The 21803-nt window shown below is 38.1% G+C and overlaps 1 protein-coding gene across 2 annotated transcripts in view; it reads left to right on the plus strand.

Annotated features, from left to right (window-relative positions):
* Window positions 1–21531, plus strand: part of LOC149796966 (coiled-coil domain-containing protein 138-like) — a 63063-nt gene extending 41532 nt beyond the window's left edge. For both annotated transcript variants that reach the window (XM_089961646.1, XM_089961647.1), the window contains exons 13-14: window positions 14306–14496; window positions 20831–21531. In XM_089961646.1, the coding sequence (XP_089817772.1) occupies window positions 14306–14496; window positions 20831–20966 (327 nt within the window). In that variant the 3' untranslated portion in view covers window positions 20967–21531. The remainder of the gene's footprint in view (window positions 1–14305; window positions 14497–20830) is intronic.
* Window positions 21532–21803: the final 272 nt, after the last annotated feature.

The raw sequence follows: 21803 nt of genomic DNA on the forward strand, positions 1-21803 counted from the left end.
TAAGTGTGCCACATGACAGGTCAAAATGATAAGAGGCCATTGCCCTTTTGTGACTAAAACAAATACACACACCCATGAAGCATCAAGAGATGCTGACATTCCAAACTTATTTAAACTATCATCACGTGTGATTCATGACCCCCAAATGTTAATAAAAAGGTATAAAAACCAAAGAAGAGTTCCATAAGCTTTATTATACTGAATAATTAAATAACATTGTGCTACTTTTTAGTATAAAACTATGGGGAAGGGTGAGGAAGCAAAGAATAGACAGAGTAATTTCTTCAAGCCTGGTAATGTTCCCCACAACAAGGGAGGGAAATGTGTATCAACCCAAATAGCACATCAACATGAGGTATGTTACATAAGGACAACAAGAGACAAATTTGAAAAAGCTATCCAAAGTTCCTATAATGCTGACATTGATGTTGGAGACAGAAAGTGTATGCACAAACTGTTATGACTCAAGCTATTAAGTATGCTGGAGGTGGAGAAATGTGTGAAAAACTTTGCTATGCCAAGACAAGTTCATGTCTCTATGCAATATGCAGACACTGATAAAACTTGTCATTGAATAAACTACTTGTTGAATTTAAGTAATAGAATTGAATTGCATATTGAAGTTGTCTAATACATAAATATATACCTACATTTACCCAAAGCTCATAAAAAGTTAAGAAAAAGTCTCAAAATCATTACTGTGGCTACTTTCCACTATAAGCAGTGTTAAATTACTTACTTTTTAATATAAAGCTGAAAAAATGCATACATTATTGAACAAAAGAGAAACAAAGCGAACATTGCAATCACTCAATTACAGTCAAAGGGGAGGTAATACACCTTGATTTGGCAAACCAAATAGCAAGCTCTAATTTACAGCTAAATGATTCCTTACTATTACTTGATGGTAAGAACAGAGCAATGTAGGTTTTATAAATAGCTTTTGTTTCAAATATGAAACCATATTTCTGACATGAAGCTTGTTTTCATTTATTCACAACAACATATATGGTGAACAAAACACATATCGCTTAGTGTACGCAGTAATGAAATGCTGAGATTTGGAATAATGTGTTCTGAGACCACAAGTTGCAACACCCTGATTATAAAGGTTTTCTATCATGGGACTTGGTACATGAAGAAAAAAGAGATCTGGTTTGGTGGGAGAGAGCAGTATGTTCACCATGCAGTTATACATCAAGAATGTTTCAACTGTATGAAGAGAGGTTGGGGAAGAAAAACTGCCTGTGTAAATAATGCAATACAGATAGGACTTTTGCAGACATATATTGGGAATGAAGGGTTGAAAACTATTATTTTAAGTGAAAATGTCCCTCCCTGCTCCCTCAACAAAAGGGATGCAGAAAAGTTCCAATACTGTTTGCCCAAAAATGTAATGTACAAATATGAGAAACATGCTGAACATAGAATAGGTGTCAAGGAGTTTAATTCTAGGATAAGAAATAAGACAGGTATAATTGATATTCAATGCGACTCGACATATAATAATTCAATTTACAGTTTTGTGCACAGTCCTTATTTTTACAATGTTCTCTGCTTTGATCTGCTGAGTGTGTCTCTAAAGTTAAATGATCAGTACTGATACATAAGTGGCTTACATATAAAATCTCCCCCCCAACCCCCTTTTGGAGAATTGTTGCATGTGTTAAATGGTATTTAACCATATAGGCCAATCTATGGGTACCATCACATGAAATTCTGCCATCAGGCCATACTTTGCTCTTTTCCCTATGGCCTGAGCTATCTACTTCCACTCTCCAGTGTATAAAACCATCCCCATCTGTCTTTTGTATAGAATTTTTCTCCAAAATCACACGCAAACCATGATAAAAAGACTCCATTATGATTGTCCTATGTAAAAACCACCAAATTGATACCCTGGATGCACGTGGTAACCATGGAAACAACAAGCTTCTGTTATGGTATAGGTCGCATATAGGACTCACTGTACTAATTCAACTCCAATGGTAAACATATGGAAACACTATCATATTCAAAATTCAATAACTTAAAATTTATGGGTGCTGATAATGACACCTATAGTTCTTCATGCACATCTAACCTTGGTGCAAGCTTATGTGTGGAGAACACCATATGACCCGTGGCACTTTGTTTACATACATGTGCATGAAACACATGTTATTGATTCTGCACCAAATGAATCAGGTGCTACTTTCAGTATTGAGTAGTCCTGAGTCAAGCCTGTAAAAATGCTAAAATTGCATCAGTAGAAATTTGTCAATATTTTTTTTTACATTACATACAGGATAAGCTCTCAAAAGATATTTTTCTTAAAATTTTAATTTTCATTATTAACCAATTATGGACCACCAAACCTGTAAATACTCTATTATTTCTTCACCCATTTCTAGACTGGTTCACAGTTCTTCCATATAATTAGTACCGTGTGTCCTTCATTGTCCACCATTCAGTTCCAAGTTTAATATGAAAGTGTAAGAACAAATTGTATGTGTCATCAGACTTGATATTTGGGGCTATAAAGTGATACAGAATACCTATTGATAAAGGGATCATAAGGTAATAAGTCCACTTCATGTGAAACCATATTATATTCACCTGAATACAAAATGTTCAGAACTGGATGTTCACATTCCAAAAAGACTGCAGCATTGTCTTGAATTTGAGTTACCTCCTTTGCCCTTTGCAGAATGTAGAACAATGACAGTTGAACAATGGATATGAAGTGAGCAGAGCAAATGTTTTGAATGTTAGAAAATGAGAGGGAAATTGATATTTATTTGAATGTATGGCAGTCAGATTCTAGCATTTTTCATGATGCCAGGACATATTTGGTCTTGTGCAAGAATCACTCCATTTAATTCTGGATCACATTATTAGTATAAATACCTTTGAATTAGAAATAGTTCAGTTGATCATTATCAAGGTACTACTTGACAAAACCATTGACCCTGGTTAGTGAGGATCATGATACTAGTCTTATGGAGTGTGGTGCCTAAAATGACTAAAGATACTCTGAGTTTTTAGCTCAACTGACCATAAGGCCATGTGAACAAATGATATGGCACTGCATTCAATCATGTGTTGCTTCAATCATGTGTTGCCCAGCATTTCTTGTAGATCAACAATGGCATTTTACTACTTTAGAGTTCATATTTCTGATCTGATTTTAATCAAACTTTGAACATGGGCTTATCAAAATCTCTGACATTTTCAGTAATTTGCAAAGCCCATGGATATTATTGAAGTGAGCAAAGCTGATGGATATTATTGAAATGAGCAAAGTCCACAGATATTATTGAAGTGAGCAAAGACCAACAGATATTATAGAAATGAGCAAAGCCCATGTATATTATTGAAGTTAGCAAAGCCCAGGGACATTATTGAAGTGAGCAAATGCCATGGACATTATTGGAGTGATCAAAGGCCATGGATTTTATTGAAGTGAGCAAAGCCCATGGATATTACTGAAGTGAGCAAAGCCCATGGATATTATTGAAGTGAGCAAAGACCATGAATATTATTGAAGTGAGCAAAGCCCATGAATATTATTGAAGTGAGCAAAGCCCATGGATATTATTGAAGTGAGCAAAGCCCATGTATATTATTGAAGTGAGAAAAGCCCATGGATAGTATTCAAATGAGCAAAGCCCATGGATATTATTGAAACGAGCAAAGTTCATGGATATTATTGAAGCGAGCAACGCCCATGGATATTACTGAAGTGAGCAAAGCCCATGGATATTATTGAAATGAGCAAAGTCCACAGATATTATTGAAGTGGGCAAATACCAACAGATATTATAGAAGTGAGCAAAGCCCATGTATATTGAAGTTAGCAAAGCCCAGGGACATTATTGAAGTGGGCAAATGCCATGGACATTATTGAAGTGAGCAAAGGCCATGGATTTTATTGAAGCGAGCAAAGCCCATGGATATTACTAAAGTGAGCAAAGCCCATGGATATTACTGAAATGAGCAAAGACCATGAATATTATTGAAGTGAGCAAAGCCCATGGATATTATTGAAGTGAGCAAAGCCCATGTATATTATTGAAGTGAGAAAAGCCCATGGATAGTATTCAGATGAGCAAAGCCCATGGATATTATTGAAATGAGCAAAGGTCATGGATATTATTGAAGTCAGCAAAGCCCATGGATATTATTGAAGTGCTCTTATATCAGATTGACTGAGCTTGTTAACACTCTGCAGGACATATTTCTGATCTGATTTCAGTCATACTTGGAGTATATGGTTGCATCATAAAGATAAATAAAATTGCGATAATGAGCAAGATCCATGCAAATTAATGAGATGATTTTAAATATAAATGGCTGGGCTTACTAACACTCTAGATGATGTATGCTGTGATCTGGCTTTGATCCAACTTGAAATTTGACCCTGTATCATTAATATCTCAGTAGAGATTGATAAGAAGCTCTGGGTTACTGAATAGTTTGAGGCACTTGACTTTACAAGTCACTCACATCTCAATTCTATCTGTGTGGGTTCAAGTCTCAGACTCAGCATGGGTTTATGAGAAAGCTTGCCAGTATCTTCAGGTGGGTCAGTGATTCTTTCTAGGGTTTTCCACAGATGATTCCTCCACCATATATATTAGCTGCCATGTATAGCCTATCATGTGCTGAAAAATTGCATTAAAGCCAGAACAGCAAAAGATATTGATGATGAGCAAGATCCAAGCATATCAATGAGTTGTCCTTACATTAAATTGGCTGACATTATTACCATATTCTCTAGCCATATTTCTGATCAGATTTTGATCAAACTTGGAATATGTGATAAAGATCTTGGACAGGTTTGATAATGAGCAAGGGGAGCTCATTCATGAAGCAATATTGTATCTGACTTTAATGCTCTGAAAATGATAGTCCTGATCTAGATTTTCTTAAACTTGGATTATGGGTTTATATCATCAAGATCTTGGATGAATCGTTAATGAACAAGATCCAAGAATAGTAATGAGGTGATCATGGATATTAACTTATATGACTTTGACTATGAGCAATAGACTATGTATATTGTTTTTGCCTTTGGAGAGAAGAAACTCCTGGATACATTAAACTTGGTAAAATCATCATGATGCAAAACCCTGGGGGATAGTTTATATAGTTTTTTGTACAGTACTACATTAGCCTGCTTGATGAAATGGTTGGCTGTTAATTTATGTGAGCTATGTGAGTAAAATAAGAACCATTTGAACAAATTGTTATTTTACATATTCAGTTGTGTGTTAATCTAAGCATCCTATTTTCACTATCGAACTGAAACAAATAATATACGAACCAGTTTTAAATTAATGACCAGAGTTATGTGCCACTAAAGGTAAAACAGAAACAAACTAAAACCAGCAAGCTTTAACATTAATTTATAAAGCCAGATCTTTTTATATGTTGTAATGAAGGGAAGTTTGAATAATTAAATTAACTTCATTGATGGTTCATACCTGATCTATAAATTCATGTAATGACTTCAAGTTAATTATAATATCAGTTATTGTTCATTTCAATAAAAAGTACCAAGCCAAAGAAAGTGAACAATTTGGGTGTTGCAAAATAACTTTAACAAGAATGTTTGGATTTTGACCAAATTTGATATGCAAGTTTAGGTCAATGAGACCTTGAAAGAATTTGATTTTCATCCTTCTTTACCATCAGTTAGAAGAGTTATGCCCCTTGGTTGCCAATCTACCAAATTTTGGTTTTTGCAGCATAAAAAAAGATTTGTTGGATTTCATCCAAACGTGTTTTCTTGCTTTTTGTTGTTGAAACTTTGAACAAACTAGAATTCATCTATTTTGCATTATTGACATTAATTATGCCCAACAATTCGGCACCCTCCTACCAGCGGTTTTAACAACATAACTTTACCAAGGATTATTGGATTTTAATCCAGTTAGGTGAGCAGCTTTATATTGATGAGTTCTTGAATTGCAGCCTTCTGTGTCATCACTTAGAGGAGTTATGACCGATTGGCATTGGTTTCTGTAGCATAAAACTTTGCAAAGATGTGCTGGATTTCAACCATATCGGCCTTGTTGCTTTATATTGATGAAACCTTGAATGAATTTGATTTCCAGCATTTTCCACCCCAGATTGTTCATCCTGCTATCTTCTGATTCCTCAGCAAAGCTTTGCAAAGAGTTGTTGGATTTGAACAAAGCATGGCATTAGAGTTTTACTGATGAGACCTTGATTTTTAGCATTTCACAGCATGGCCCCTGATATTCCATTCTCCTAATGTTTGGTTCTGCAGCATAAGTTTTTTTAAAGAATTGGAATTTTCATCAAATTTATCATGAACCTTTGGGACGATAATATCTTAAACTAGACTGATTTCTGTCAATTGCAACATCATGTTTTGGAGTGATTATCCCCGGATTGTCTGTCTCATAAATCGGTTTCTCCTTCAAATACGTTCCCCGATCACATTAACGTTAGGGATATAAGCCTGCTACCTCTCGAATCCAGCCCTACTAAAAGACGAAAATTCATCTTTTCGGTCTATCTCATATAGACCAAAGGGCAATAACTCTTGCACCTTACCTTCCCTTGCCACCGCCAGGTGTCACTAGTTTTTAAGCTTTGCTTGTACAGATAACACGTACATTATACCTCCAAACAATCCAAGCCATCTTAGCGTTAAATTGAACCATCCGAGTTAAATTTGGATTTATTGCGTCGGACAATCATTCTTCTACAGGTTGTATACATTATTTTAACAATTTTTTTCAAAATTGAGTGACTTTGTCACCCTTACGGATTTCGTCTACTGAAGACCATGTTACACATGCTATCGCTGAACTCGTGTTGTCAATTAAGAGTTAACGCGACACTGACTAATTTCGCTTACTCCGTTAGTAACGGTTGTGGTATTGGCGAATTAATAACATGCTGAATTGCTAATTTGTGCTTTGTTTTCTTTTCTTGTGTTGTTTCAGTAGAAAGGTCAACCAAATGCATGAAATGCAAAAAGTTCAAAGCAAAAGAAGACAACCATGACTCTTGTATTGTATGTATCAAGTGCACATCATCTATACCATGCAGCGTGTGTAATACTTGGACAGAGCAAACATGGGCTGATGTAGTCCAGAAGGCAGCAAAAGGGAGGGATAGATGGAAAAAGTCGAAGAAAGATAGCATTGATGTCCTCAGTATACATCTGAAGACAGCCTCCATTGCGAGCCTTATGGGGGATGTTGGGGTCCCCCCTCCACCTAAAGTTCGTCGTTTGCAACTGTCAGCCACAGTAACATCAGCGGCAATGGAGGAAAATAATGTTGACAGGGTACAACAGTCCACCTTGGAACAGATGCGTCGTTTGGTCCAGGAAATGACGACGCAGCTATTGACATCAGGTCAGATATTACCCTTATTTCCCTCGCTCGCTTCCACAGCTTTTTCTGACTCTTTGGGGGATTGTTCCCCCAATTTTAGGCTGCCCAGTGGGCGTAAGTCCCCCCGCATGTCCGAGCATGGCCTTCGGGCCTGTAAGTCAGGACGCATGGGGTTTTTATCGGATCCATCAGATCCATTTCATTATACAACCTCTACGTCACCGGCCGTCCAGCTGTCCCAACATGGGGACCCTATTGCTAAAACGGTCCGACCAAATATGACTTACGGGGATTTTAGTGATAAATCCGTCCGTCAAGCTGTACCGCCGGCAACCTACCAATACTATGGCGGAGATTTTAGTGAGAAATCTGTCCATCCAGCCAGGCCATTGGAGCAGCCAGTACCGGTGATAGCAGGACCATCGCCAACATTCAGGCAGACCACAAGCCAGACAAACCAGACGGCAGGGCCGTCCATCCATATGTTCATGGCTTATCCACAAGGGAGAGTTAGTGACAGTGTTAAGGATGACGGAATCACATCATCTATGCCACCCGGTATGCTCTATCCAGAAATGCAAGCTATTGCAGAACACGACTCAGCACACAGTGAGGGTGACGAAACTCCTGCAAATCAGCCATACACAGATCCAACCATGGAACGGACTGAGTTTGGCTTCAAGGCGGGAGTGGAAGAAATTTATATGGTGTTGACAACTTCAGAATGCCCTCCACCTCCTACCGCCACTCAAGACTACAAAGTTAAGGCATCTGTAGATCTTGACGGGGAGGAAGAGACGCCGTCCTTCCAGCTCCTTCTCCAGTCGGCAAAAATTAAGGAGATCAATTATCGTCTATCAGGACGAATAGGTGATCCGGGAAATGCTAAGGCGTTCTTTTCAGAAAGCCAAGTACCAGCGACGTTCTCGGGTCGCTGGTACAAAACTCATTCAGATGCCTTCAGTACGGATCTTCCGGCCCTGGACAAAAATATGGCATCAGTCCACATGACCACTCCACTGTTTTATAAAGTGGACAAAAATGTGTTCCATGCAACATCAAAGCTAGTCCGGAACGTAGTTGCTACATCTCCAATGTTAGACTTGGCTTCATTAGCCATTTTCCAACTCACAGAAAAATCCGACAATGACCACGCTTGGGAAGCGATGGCCCGGATCGCTAGAGTTATTAACAGGGCAGCTCACCATTCCATGGCTAATGCGTTGACTGCTTCTGCTAACTTAGACCTGATACGACGTGACGCATGTCTGTGGTCCACGTCGCTCAAGCCCCATCATACTCTGGCTTTACGGATCACTCCGTTTGGGTCGCCTTTACTCTTTGGAGGAAAAATTGAAGAAGTTCGGAAGCAGGCAGCTCAGGAACTGCCCCTCTAACTCACCGCCCAACCCTCGCAGGTGTTTAGAAAAAATCAGCCCCGGCCACAGCGGAGAGATGATTGGCGGACCAGGGACAAGGGATCCTTACAATCAAATGTGCAGTATAGATCCCAACCCAATGCCAGGAGACAACAGTCTAATCAAGCTAGGAGGCAACCATACAGAGGCGGTAAGAAACAAAGTTTCTCCGTCTTCAAGCCTCCTAACTCAAAAAATTGACATACCCTCTCCACCACCCTTGGACAGCCTACCTGTGGGCGGCCGCCTCCTGCAATTTCAGGACCACTGGACCACCTTTTTTCCTCAGAACGATTGGGTGATCCAGGTCATTTCAGAGGGACTTCGGATTTCATTTATCCAACCCCATCCCCAGTCCTCCTCTCCCCTCTTCACGGACGTACCGTCCAATCGGAAGAAGGATACCTTTCTACAACAGGAGATACGGTCGCTCATAGAAAAACATGCGGTGGAGATTGTGAAAAAACCGCAATCGCCGGGGTTTTATTCCAGGCTGTTTCTTATCCAGAAGGCAAAAGGCAAGTTGAGGCCGATCATCGACCTGAGTCGCCTCAACCAATACATTTTACCACCGAAATTCAAGATGGAAACGGCGAGATCAATCCATCTTTCCATCCGGCAGGACGAGTATGCCATCAGTCTAGATATGACTGACGCATATTTTCACGTCCCTATCCACCCCGCATCACGGAAATTTCTCCGATTCGCTTACTGCGACGCGGTTTATCAGTTCCAGGTCCTATCCTTTGGCCTCAACATCAGCCGGGGCCCCGAGTGGCCGAGTGGTCTAAAGCGCTCTTCGTTACGGATCACTGCCATCTCACCTCTGTCTGCGGCGGTTCGAGTCTAAGATTCAGCCAATGTGGGTATGTGAGAAAGCTTGCCAGTAGCTTCTCGTGGGTCGGTGGTTCTTTCCGGGGTTTTCTCTGGTTCTTCCTCCACCATTAATACTGGCCGCCATGTATAGCCTATCATGTGCTGCAAAATGGCGTTAAACCCCACAACAACAACAACAACATCAACATCAGCCCTTGGGCTTTTACCAAGGTTATGGATTGTGTCGTCACCCTGTTCCACTCGACTTCACCTACAGGGATGGCAGTGTACTTGGACGACATAATCCAGAAACATATGGTAAGTTCTATTCTGCTCAAAGGCAGAAACGATCTTTTAGCACTTCTAGATCATCTAGGCTTTCTCATGAACTGGAAAAAGTCCGATCTCCGTCCATCCCAGCGTTTTGTCCATCTGGATATGGAGTTTCTCACCGATCTGAATCTGGTACTGTTTCCTCACGGATCGTCGAATTCGTCGAGTCCGTTTCCAACAGGACGTGGATTTCAGCGAGAGAATTCTTGCAACTCCTCGGATTATTCAATGCAGCGGCGGACTTGATCCCGCTTGGCCGTCTTTTTATGCGTCCCTTACAAATGACGTTACTGGCTCAATGGCGCCCCTTTTCAAGTCTCCTCAATCAAACAATAATCATCATGCTCGAGATAAGATCGTTCCTGCGTCAGTGGCATAACCCCGGTTGGCTGTCCATGGGGATTCCTCTGGAGATGCCCCAAGCAGAGATAACGATATGTACCGATGCCAGTACCTACGGTTGGGGTGCCCACCTGTTGCCGGACTTTGCTACAGTCAGCGGCAAGTGGGAGCCAGGGGAGAGGCCTCTCCACATCAACCTTTTAGAAATGAGGGCTGTCATCAATGCCTTTCATTTCTGGAAGGATCAACTCTCAGGAAAAACTGTTCTCATTATGTCAGACAACTCTGTGGTGGTGACTTACCTCCTCAAACAAGGGGGCACCAAATCACCAGACCTGTGCATTCTAATCTGGCAGTTTCTACATTGGTGCAACAACCTCCATATCAATGTACAAATCAGACACATTCCCAGCAAACTCATTGTCTTGGCTGACACTCTATCCAGGAAAGGTCAAGTCATTCACATGGAATGGTCACTCCATCAATCAGTCTTTCTTTGGATTTGCACACTTTGGGGGCGTCCGATGATCGATCTTTTTGTGACAAGGTGGAATCGCAAGTTGCCCACCTTTGTCTCTCCAGTTCCAGACCCAGAGGCTTGGGCCATGGACGCTCTGTCAATCAGCTGGGAGGGGTTGTGGGCATTCTCCTACCCTCCCACGGTTTTGGTACCGAAAATAATCCAGAGGTTAAGGGGTCAGAACTGTCAGATGATTCTGATTGCCCCTCTCAGATGGAACAAGTCCTGGGTCACCGATCTACTCGATCTAGCGATAGATCTACCCAGGAAGATTCCAACCAGCCCAAATCTTCTCAAACAACCGCGGTCACAGGTGTTCCACCCCTGCCCAGACCGTCTCCTTCTTCTCACTTGGCTCTTGTCCGGGCAGCCTTGCGAGACAAACAATTTAAACCTTTGATTGTGGAGAGAATCTCAAGAGCAAGAAGGCCCTCCACTCTGAAGGCTTACGAGGGAAAGTGGCGTGTGTTCAGGGACTGGTGCCATATCAATAACATTGTCCCTTTGAGTGTCTCAATCCCTCAACTGGCCGACTTTGTTCTCTGGCTTTTCGAGGAGAAACAGTTGGCCCCAATTACTATCAAAGGCTACTGCTCCATGATATCAGACACATTCCACCATCATGGTAGATGTGATATTGGGCATAACAAAGATCTATCAGATCTTTTAGACAATTTTGATTTCAATCGACCAAAATCCCTCACCCTGTTTCCAAAATGGAATCTGTCCTAGGTTTTAACATGGCTCAATTCAGACAAATTTGAACCTTTAGCCCACACTTCGTTAAAGCTACTATCATACAAAACATGTTTCTTGATAGCCTTTGCTTCAGCATGCAGGGTGAGCGAGTTACATGCCCTTTCCAGTGACTCGAACTTTCTTCAGTTCAGATCAGATGGTTCAGTGGTCATCCTGATGCAACCAGGCTTTGTAGCCAAAAATAGGTTACTATCCATTGGCAATCAAAGAATCGTCATTCGCTCGCTCTCTTCCATAGATAAGTCAAGAGCAGCAACCATGCAAGATCCTGTTCGTGCACTCAAGCACTATTTAAAACACACAGAGGCGTGTTGGGACACACGTAAGCGCCTCTTTCTTCCGGTCAAAGCTGGTAAATGGGATATCACCCCTCAAGCCCTTGCTTCATGGCTGAAGTGGGTTATACGCTCAACGTACTCTGAGGTCTCACAAGATCAGAGTCGCCTCATGAAGATTACGGCTCATGAGATTAGAGCAATCTCTGCGAGCCTGGCATTCGAACACAATGTTTCAATCCGAGATATAATAGAAGCTGTTGGCTGGCATGCAGAGTCAACCTTCTCCAGTTTTTATCTCAGAGATTTGGCTTCGCAGAGGCAAACCTTGAATCTGGTAGGTCCGGTGTCAGCATCCCAGATGACCACCAGACCCATTTAAAACAATCAGCACAGCCTATCAGCTGCGCCTGATTCGCCAGTGAAATTTCGTAGGTAAGAAGATTTCAATAACTATCTTCTTAACCGTATATAGGGGTCATATATCACGTGACCCTAGGCTGTGTTGCTGATGAAATTAGGAGAACGGGTTATCGTTCAAATGGGGAATCCAGCCATCATTCCCTAGAAGGTACCCGGGGTGGAGGTAGGATGCTCAGCATTCCCTCCTCCTAATACTTATTCTCCTAACGTTAATGTGATCGGGGAACGTATTTGAAGGAGAAAGCAAATTTTTAGTAAATTGTGTTTCTCCGAGAATACTTACCCGATCACATTACTTAAAAACCCTCCCAACCACCCCGCTATGCGAGCACCCTCGTATAACATATATTGCTCAGCTTAAAAAACTAGTGACACCTGGTGGTGGCAAGGGAAGGTAAGGGGCAAGAGTTATTGCCCTTTGGTCTATATGAGATAGACAGAGAAGATGAATTTTCGTCTTTTAGTAGGGCTGGATTCGAGAGGTAGCAGGCTTATATCCCTAACGTTAATGTGATCAGATAAGTATTCTCGGAGAAACACAATTTACTAAAAATTTGCTTTCTACAGCATTATTTTACCAAGCATAGTTGGATCTAACAATATTTGGCATGCAGTTTTATATTGATGGGATCTTAATGAGTTTAATTTCAAGCATTCTACATTGTCCATTTGAATAGTTAGGTTTCTTGATTGCATTTCCTCTTGGATTTGGGTTTCAGCAGCATTGATTTACAAAATACTACTAGATTTGGAGTGCCGTTATATGCTGATGATACCACGAAGGAGTTGGGTTTTCAGCATGTCATGACATTATTTAAAAGGGTTATATCCCAGAAATGTATATTCTCCTAACATTGAGTAAAGATCCTCAGTTTAATGCTTCACTGAGTCAGTTTCAGTTATCAGGATCCTTTGTGAAGATCCATTTATTTTATGAATATATTAAAATGTTTTAATTAAGGTCAGGCCACAGTATAATGCCAGCCAAAATAGATGTAGATTCAGGATTATATGTAATGCACACACCATGAACAACATTCCCCATGAGCTTTGGATGGGAATTATTGTTGTCACTTTAATACCTACCTAGCCAAGATGTGAAAAAATCAGCAAAAATGTATGTCTTGAATTGAGGGGTAAAGTTAAAAAATGTACAAGTAAAGCGTAAAGTGGCATTTTCCACAATGTGGCATTTTCCTCAGTGAGGTAACAAAAAGGACTATGTGAGTGCAGTGATGGCAGCTAGTGAAAGTCACACAAATCTACTAGCTCAACTTGTTCTCCTGCATGCTAATGGATCAATTTTGTTAAGAACTATATTCAAATTATATGTATGATAAAAAATGAAAGTTTCCAGATTGGAGACATAAAAATGCTGCTGCTGGAGATAAGTTGTTAGTTTTCCAGGGATCAGTTTTGTACTGTATATACATGCAGGCACACATTTTTGTCTCCTGTGCATTAATATGGTTACATGTAACTATCACTTTTCCAGCCAGACACCTAATGATTGTGGATATAAAGTTCAAAGCTTAATGTCAGAGGGAAGCCAAGAAGGAAAATGGTTCACTCAGAACAATTTAAGTACTATACCACTAACCAAAACCAAATGTTATAGATGGCATGCATTTAAGATAAAGGTGACATATCTCTTTTGGGGACATTAAATTAGGGTCACCAAGACTGAAAGAATAAAATGGTTTACACATAGTAAGTTGAGTTCTTTGTGTTTCACACTGACCAGATATTGAGGATGGCTTGCAATTAAGACATAAAGGACACTTGATGATTTCAGATTCAAAAGATGAAGTGTCTGACAAATGAAAGATTTTGACAAAAAATAAGTGTAATAATATTTACCACATTTCAGGATTAAGATGTACCAATGTAAGATAGTTTTCCTAAATTTGGTGCAGAAACAGTTCATTCATCTGGATGTATGGTGTGAAGTGAGTTGTCCAAGAAGGGAGGATGGGTAGAATGAATAGCTAGAAAGAGTTTGGGAAACAAGTTGGTTTTGCTACAGGTTTCCAGCCTTTTCATAATTGCTTTCTTCTACAGCCCTTTATGGGACCTGCCATCGACATTTTCCTGCAGATGTCAACAGACTCCCCATTTCTCCAGCCATTCCTGGAGAGTTGTAGCACAGAGAGTTGCTTTAGGACAGTGGCCATGGTGCTTCGGGCCCCTAGACAGGATGTTAAACTCATGGAGAAAGTCAGCATACTCCTGCAAAAACTATCCAAACTTAGGTCAGTGATCATCTTAGAAAGCATCCTAAAAATCTTGTTTAGTCCTACATAGGTCTAATATAGATTATCACAGAAGATATTGCATCTTTGTCTTAAGTAAGAGGTTGACAAGCCCATTTGCAGCATTTTTGCTGCTATGACAATACATTCATTTTCTTGAAAAACAATTAAAACTAAGTAATTGAGACTTTTACCCTGGAGCAGCATTGTGATTACAATTGTATACTTTGAGTTAAAAACTTGATAAATAATGTTTGCTTCACATGTAGGCAGATTGACACGTTAGAGCTACAGTCAGTCTCAGCCTAATGCCCTGTCAACCAAAGAAAGGTGAGTCTTCACTTAATTTAGGGTTCATCAAACAAAAATCAAAATTTATTTTCAATAATATTAGAGTTAACCATTTAGATTCAGGTGGTTCAATTAAATATAAACTAAATTCTTAAATCTTTCCACAACAGCCATTCCTTTTCTCATATTAGTTATGTATATCTATATTTTAAAAAAAAAATTGTCATGACTGTAAACTGTAGTGATTATCTATAGAGAAGATATTACATAGCTGATTTTTGTACATGGGTATACATACAATTTTAAGATATTAAGAGTTCATGTAGATTGAATAGAATCTATAGTTAGATATTGTCAAGCTTTTAATAATAAAACTTGTTTACAAGTTAGGGATTATTTTCCATTGGATAGGTTAGTCAGCTGGGTTCTTTTATGATGTGGGTTATTTGCTACATGTCACTTGTTGAATATTAGCATATTGCGTTTTAGGACTTTATGCCTGTATATAAGTAGCTAGAGCTGGACGATTATTTAATTCGTATTTCCTTTGTTCTACTATCTCTCAAATCCAGCCTTCCCAGATTACACTTTTAGCTAAAAGTTATAAGCTTACCCAGATGGCAGTCGGGCAGAGTGATCTCTCCTTGGTATAGGGATTGGTGTCAAATGCTATGGTGGCGCTCACCAGATAATATGTACTTTTGAGAGAGTGACGTATGTAAGGTGAAGTAGTTCACATTTAAAACATGCACAGTGGAGAGAATGTTTGCATACCTCTATGCTACATTAATGTAATGTGGATGATATTTCTTTTGGATATTGTACTTTTGGAAATTTTACATGATTTAAGCACACTGCTAGCTAAAATGACTGCTCCCTTGTGTTAAAAAATCAGTCTGAATTAGTCTAAAGTACACTATACATAGCAGCTATTAAAATAGGGAAAATGAATTTTGCCAGACTAGACAATACCAGCTTCTGAAAGTGCAATGAATGAATTACCAAATATATAAAATGTAAAAAAAGTTATCGGCTCTTTTTTATACAATTTACCTCTGAAGTTCAGGAAGTGAAAATGACCAAGTAGAGCTAGCACTTTTTTGAAAGGTGCACATTTGAAGTAAGGCCAAGCTGTATACTCTATAACCCATAGTACACCCATCAATCATACACCAAAATAAAGGGAATTAAAGGTTCTTTGCATTATACCTAAGATATACAAGGTCTTTTTTAAATAGCCAGTATAACCAGTGAGGAAAGCCGGGGACATTCTTTTTCTTTAAAATCCTAACCCTATGCAAAATGCGAAACTGTATAGCGCCACCTTACAGAAAATAAAAAAATGTTTGCAATTATTTTTTTTTATTTTCATATAATTATGTATGATGTTCTGAATAAAATGGTACATTCATATTGATGTTAAGCATGAAAATAAGCTAATTATGATCATTTTTCTCTTGCTTACATAATTTGCCATGAGGTATGTTTGTGTGAGTAGTGACCTTAATTATGGGGAAATTAGAATACTTAGAATATAGGAATAGAGTCAACTTAAATTTAAAACTGTTGCAATAAGTGACAGAAATATATGGTGAAAATGTTTCTTTTCATTTATTTGCAATGAAATAAAAAAATAAATGAAGAGAAAGTGAATTCGCTTCTTCCATATTAAACAATAGGCAAAATTTTACACTTTGACCTTTGACCTTTATGAAGCTGATGAGTTACCTCCCTTTTCTAATTGTAAAATTCATTGTTGATATCTCAGAAATAATTCTGGCTAGTTTCATGTTCCTGTCATTCAGCATAACATTGGTTGCTATGTTTACAAAATGTAATGTGCATTCTTAAAATAGCTCACTTTTATCATGGGGGGGGGTAGGCTGAACTTGTTAGAGACTCTGACACTCACAAATACTGTTCTGTGTGGAAAAAGGCAGGAGAATTATTCATAAGGATTGTTTTGATGCTTGTGACTTAAATGTTTCAGCCATATAAACATAATTAAATCATACAAAAATGATACCTACATCTTCTTTATGGTGGCGCTCACCAGATAATATGTACTTTTGAGAGAGTGACGTATGTAAGGTGAAGTAGTTCACATTTAAAACATGCACAGTGGAGAGAATGTTTGCATACCTCTATGCTACATTAATGTAATGTGGATGATATTTCTTTTGGATATTGTACTTTTGGAAATTTTACATGATTTAAGCACACTGCTAGCTAAAATGACTGCTCCCTTGTGTTAAAAAATCAGTCTGAATTAGTCTAAAGTACACTATACATAGCAGCTATTAAAATAGGGAAAATGAATTTTGCCAGACTAGACAATACCAGCTTCTGAAAGTGCAATGAATGAATTACCAAATATATAAAATGTAAAAAAAGTTATCGGCTCTTTTTTATACAATTTACCTCTGAAGTTCAGGAAGTGAAAATGACCAAGTAGAGCTAGCACTTTTTTGAAAGGTGCACATTTGAAGTAAGGCCAAGCTGTATACTCTATAACCCATAGTACACCCATCAATCATACACCAAAATAAAGGGAATTAAAGGTTCTTTGCATTATACCTAAGATATACAAGGTCTTTTTTAAATAGCCAGTATAACCAGTGAGGAAAGCCGGGGACATTCTTTTTCTTTAAAGTCCTAACCCTATGCAAAATGCGAAACTGTATAGCGCCACCTATGTGTCACATTTATTGTGTTGAGTACTCAGCCAGATGTTAGTAAAGGTAATAGTACACTCAAGTTTTCTATTTCGATGGGAGCAGTACAATGTTTTATAGCAAACTACATTGCATTTCAATTTGAACAGCCATAAAAGGTGACAATGTCATTTGAAAATACAGCTCTATTGAGGCTCTACCTTACTGAACAATGGTGCTGATCTCTCACATGAAGACCTAAGCCATGTTATGTAGGTGCTATTTATCAGTTTAATAGTATAAACTAATCCTGGTGAGTTATGGTGGGTACATTAGACATATCGTAATGAGACCATGGTTATCACCACCTGACTACTGGAGAGCTTCCAGTCTAATCTAACTCTTCCACCATGTTCCAGACACCTGGCTAGACCTGGAAAAGATATAATATGTCTCACTTAACCTTATAGAACAGTAAGATGTAGCTAAATGAAGTTAAAATGTGTTAGATACTGAAATTTCAAAATGACATTAAGGATGCAAGAACAGAAAAAACCCATTAAGCTTGATATAGTGAAACTCCCAAATGTGAAGCAATAGGAGTGTATTAAAATGACTATTCATCCCTAAAAGATATGATGATTCGACAAGTATGATTATCAGTTTATGGTCACCAATTTGCAGGTTAAATAGTTAATAAGGTACACTAGCTATTATAAAGTTTAAGGAAATGTGGGGATGCTGAGGTTTGATCATGGTTGCAACAATTAGTACATATTAGTACTCTGGAAAATTAATTAAAAAGGTACCATGTTAAAATATATCAACATAAGTATGCTAATTCATGATGGAGATAATTTTGTGCCTCATGAATTGACTATAGGTACAAAAACATCCCGTAACATCAACTAAATGTGAAATTATGATCCCTATAACTTGTAAAGAAGAATGGACATTTGCATATGTGGGACATTATCCATATATATCAACTGTGTAAACTTGTCAGCACAGTTTTGAGAGGCTGGATGGGAAACAAATCGCCATGCAATGAGTCACTGTGTTCATTTCCATATCGTCATCAATGCCTCATTACTTACTGTGCAATGTCACCAACATACATGCAGACAAACACACCATAATGCCACTACTCTAAAGAATGAACAAGTACCTTTAACACATTAACTCCTGGAGGTTTTTGTCATTTTTGCCTGAAAATCAAGTAGGAAACACATTTTAAAAGCTATTTCTGAATAGATCTGAAAACACCAAATCCCAGGTGATTTTTCAATAACATACTGCCTTGTTGTGTTAGAAACATCATTTTTCATTGGCTATTTGGCTCTCGCATGAGCAGAAAGGTAAAGGTTGGATTCTTTTCTTCTTTCTTTTTTTGTTGTTGTTGCTAAACGGAGCCATTATTTTTGTATCGAGACCACTCTTTATTCCAAATGCCCATTTTATCCAACTGTTTGCAAAGGTTCATCTGTCTGTTTGCAGTTCATACTGGTTTGCCTTAGATCTGAGACCAAAAAGTCTAAAATCCGGACACAAAATCGGATTCTGACCACAGGCGAATTTTGGATAGAAAAAATTGGGTCCAAAAAATTAGTTCTTTTATCTGTATTTTGTAGTGCAACTAGATATTCCAGATTATTTGGTATCATTGTAGCGCTACATCTATCTACCTTTCTATAATACCACCCACTTCAGTGTATCATGCATGACCATGATGCTACAGAGCTCGACAGTAGGCTAATACTTCCTTCCACGTTAACTCGTCGCTAGGGGTTAATGTGTTAAATCAATAGAAAAGTGAATAAATCTAACTCTTTTATCACCACTGTTGTAAAGAGCATTTTGATTTATCAAAAGTTTCTATTCATCCAGTTAGTATTCATGTAAGAGACACTGATGGAAATAAGCATGCTTGCCATAAATGGCATCTCAAATTATTGAGAGTAACATGGACATAAAAAATTTGCATACAAGTTTGAAAAATGTGTGGAAATGGGATTGGCTTGAATGCAAAGTGGATGGGAATGTGGTTGGTGATTTTGCATGAAAACTGAAAGTTACAGGACTAGCTTTGTGCTAGAAAGATGTTAAATGCGATTGAGTTGGACCAGTATGATTTAGAAGTCAGAAGATAATAAATATTTGCCCAAGCTGTACAAATACAAGTTTACAACATCAGCATAAACAGGTTGTATTGAACAGGGGAAAAGACAAGCAAATTTATATGAATATTTTTATGTAGTTGAAATATAAAAGGATTTACTGTGAAAGAAATAAAGATCAATTTTGTTACAAAAAGAGATAAATGTGATATACATGCAGTATGTAGTGCAAAAATTCACAAATTATTGTGACTGAATTATTTTGTGACCACTGACATGCACTGTAATAACTAAAGCACTAATATTATTGGAGAACAAGTTGATGTGACAATGAGCACTGTGAAATTCTTCAAGTATTCATTTAAGGTTGGGAATGTTTTTCAAATGATATTTTTGTTTGTTAGAAATGAAGTAACAACTTTACAAAATATTCTAATAATAAGGGTGACAGGAGCAATTTTGTATGCTCTGAATCTAAACTGCATTTTTCGCTAGATGCTTTTGTCTCAATTTTAACCCCTAATCAGGGTCACTGCCCCTTGAGACCCAGAGTGGGAGGACCCCCAGACCCATTTCACAATTTCATTTTTTTTTCAATTTCAGTTTTTTCCTCCAAAGAACCTAATTCATGTCTGAACAAAAGTAAGTTAGTTAGTGTCATAGTAATTGGAATAAGGTGCCTTGCCCAAGGACACACCATTACAGATGAAATGTGTATGCAGATTGAAACATCATATTATTCTACATCTTGCTGTATTTGCCATTTACATCAGATGCCTGTGAAATTACATCAGATGCATGTGAAATTAATACTGAAAATCATGTAAATATTTGATAATCCTTTTCACTGTTGTGCCCTATTTTTTCATACATGATTTCTTCCCAAAATATAATTTGTTTACACATTAGTTTTCATACTGTGAGAAAAAAAGCACTTTAGAAAAATTAGATGAAAAACCATACTCTTATTTCTCAAAGAGTATAAATGAAAATGATATAAAATTTAAAAATAAAATACATGGGTGTGTGTGCAATGTTAAAAGTGCCTTCCATGGGTCCCAAGTATGTTTTATTGATACAGCCCTTGTAGTCATAATTCCATATTGGTGATCTTTTATGATATACTTGTATGCATACTGGTATGAAGATGCAGTTTAGATTACAACAGTTCTCAACTAAGGATGTTTTAAGTCATTCTTCATTTAAAACACTCAAGAATAAGTTGCCTGTTACAACCTTTTTAACAATTATGAATTACATCTACCCTTTCAGATCAAACCGACGTTTCTTTGAGGTGTATACCATCACAGGGATAGTACAGGAGTTGCTGAGAGGATGCAGTAATGAACAAGCATTCCTAGCCCTGAACCTCAAATCAGTTCTCTTCAATCTGACTTCTACCACCTAACGATTAATGTATTTATAAAGGGAGGAAACAGTGCTGTTAGCCTTGCTGTAACAAACCTCCAGAAAAAGAAATTAAATCTGTTATAGTGTTTTCATGTTTTTATATTGCTGAGACACCTGACAATGATTGAGTATTAGGAGGAATTCAGATTTGTTACACCTGATATACTCGACAGGTTGATTTGGATTCTGCTATGGGTTTTATTGAAAAAGTTTTTTTTATTACTTAAATGCTGGCACCATCCACTCAGAACCACTTTGACTGTGGCAAATTATACCCTGAGTCTGTATAGCTGATGGTTGCTTTGCTCACAATTTAGAAAAAGAAACTTGAAGTGCAGTTTTTAATGATCATTTATATAACAGAAAAAAAGAGAAACTTATATTAAAAATTATATTAATATTTCAGGCTTTGTTCCAGTTGAGCTTTGAACAATAGTTCTAAAAGCAAACATGTATTTTAAAAGGATTCTTTGACCTGGGGATTTACAGAAACTAGTTTACTTTTTTGAAATTTGAACAAATAAACTGTGTACACTACAGGAATAAATGGCATATAAATAGAGTGTTCAATTTTGCACATCCATGGGTCTGTTTTTCCATACCTTGATTAAGTTTTGCATTTAGGTTAGTTTCTCAGGCATTGCTTGCCCCAGGGTCATGCAAATTTATAGATATGTCTTAGTGGGTAGAATGTAATCTCCTTACCAAAGTTAAGTCAGTGTGATCAAAATTGCATGCTTCGCTGACTTTGGTTAGGTTTCACGTTTATGTGTGGGGGGGTGTGCATATTAGTTGGTGCAAAACCAACTGCCAGTATAAAGTCCCTGTCAGCTAT

This window comes from Sinohyriopsis cumingii, chromosome 6 (genome assembly GCF_028554795.1).
Source record: "Sinohyriopsis cumingii isolate HCF-2022 chromosome 6, ASM2855479v2, whole genome shotgun sequence".
Lineage (NCBI taxonomy): Eukaryota > Metazoa > Mollusca > Bivalvia > Unionida > Unionidae > Sinohyriopsis > Sinohyriopsis cumingii.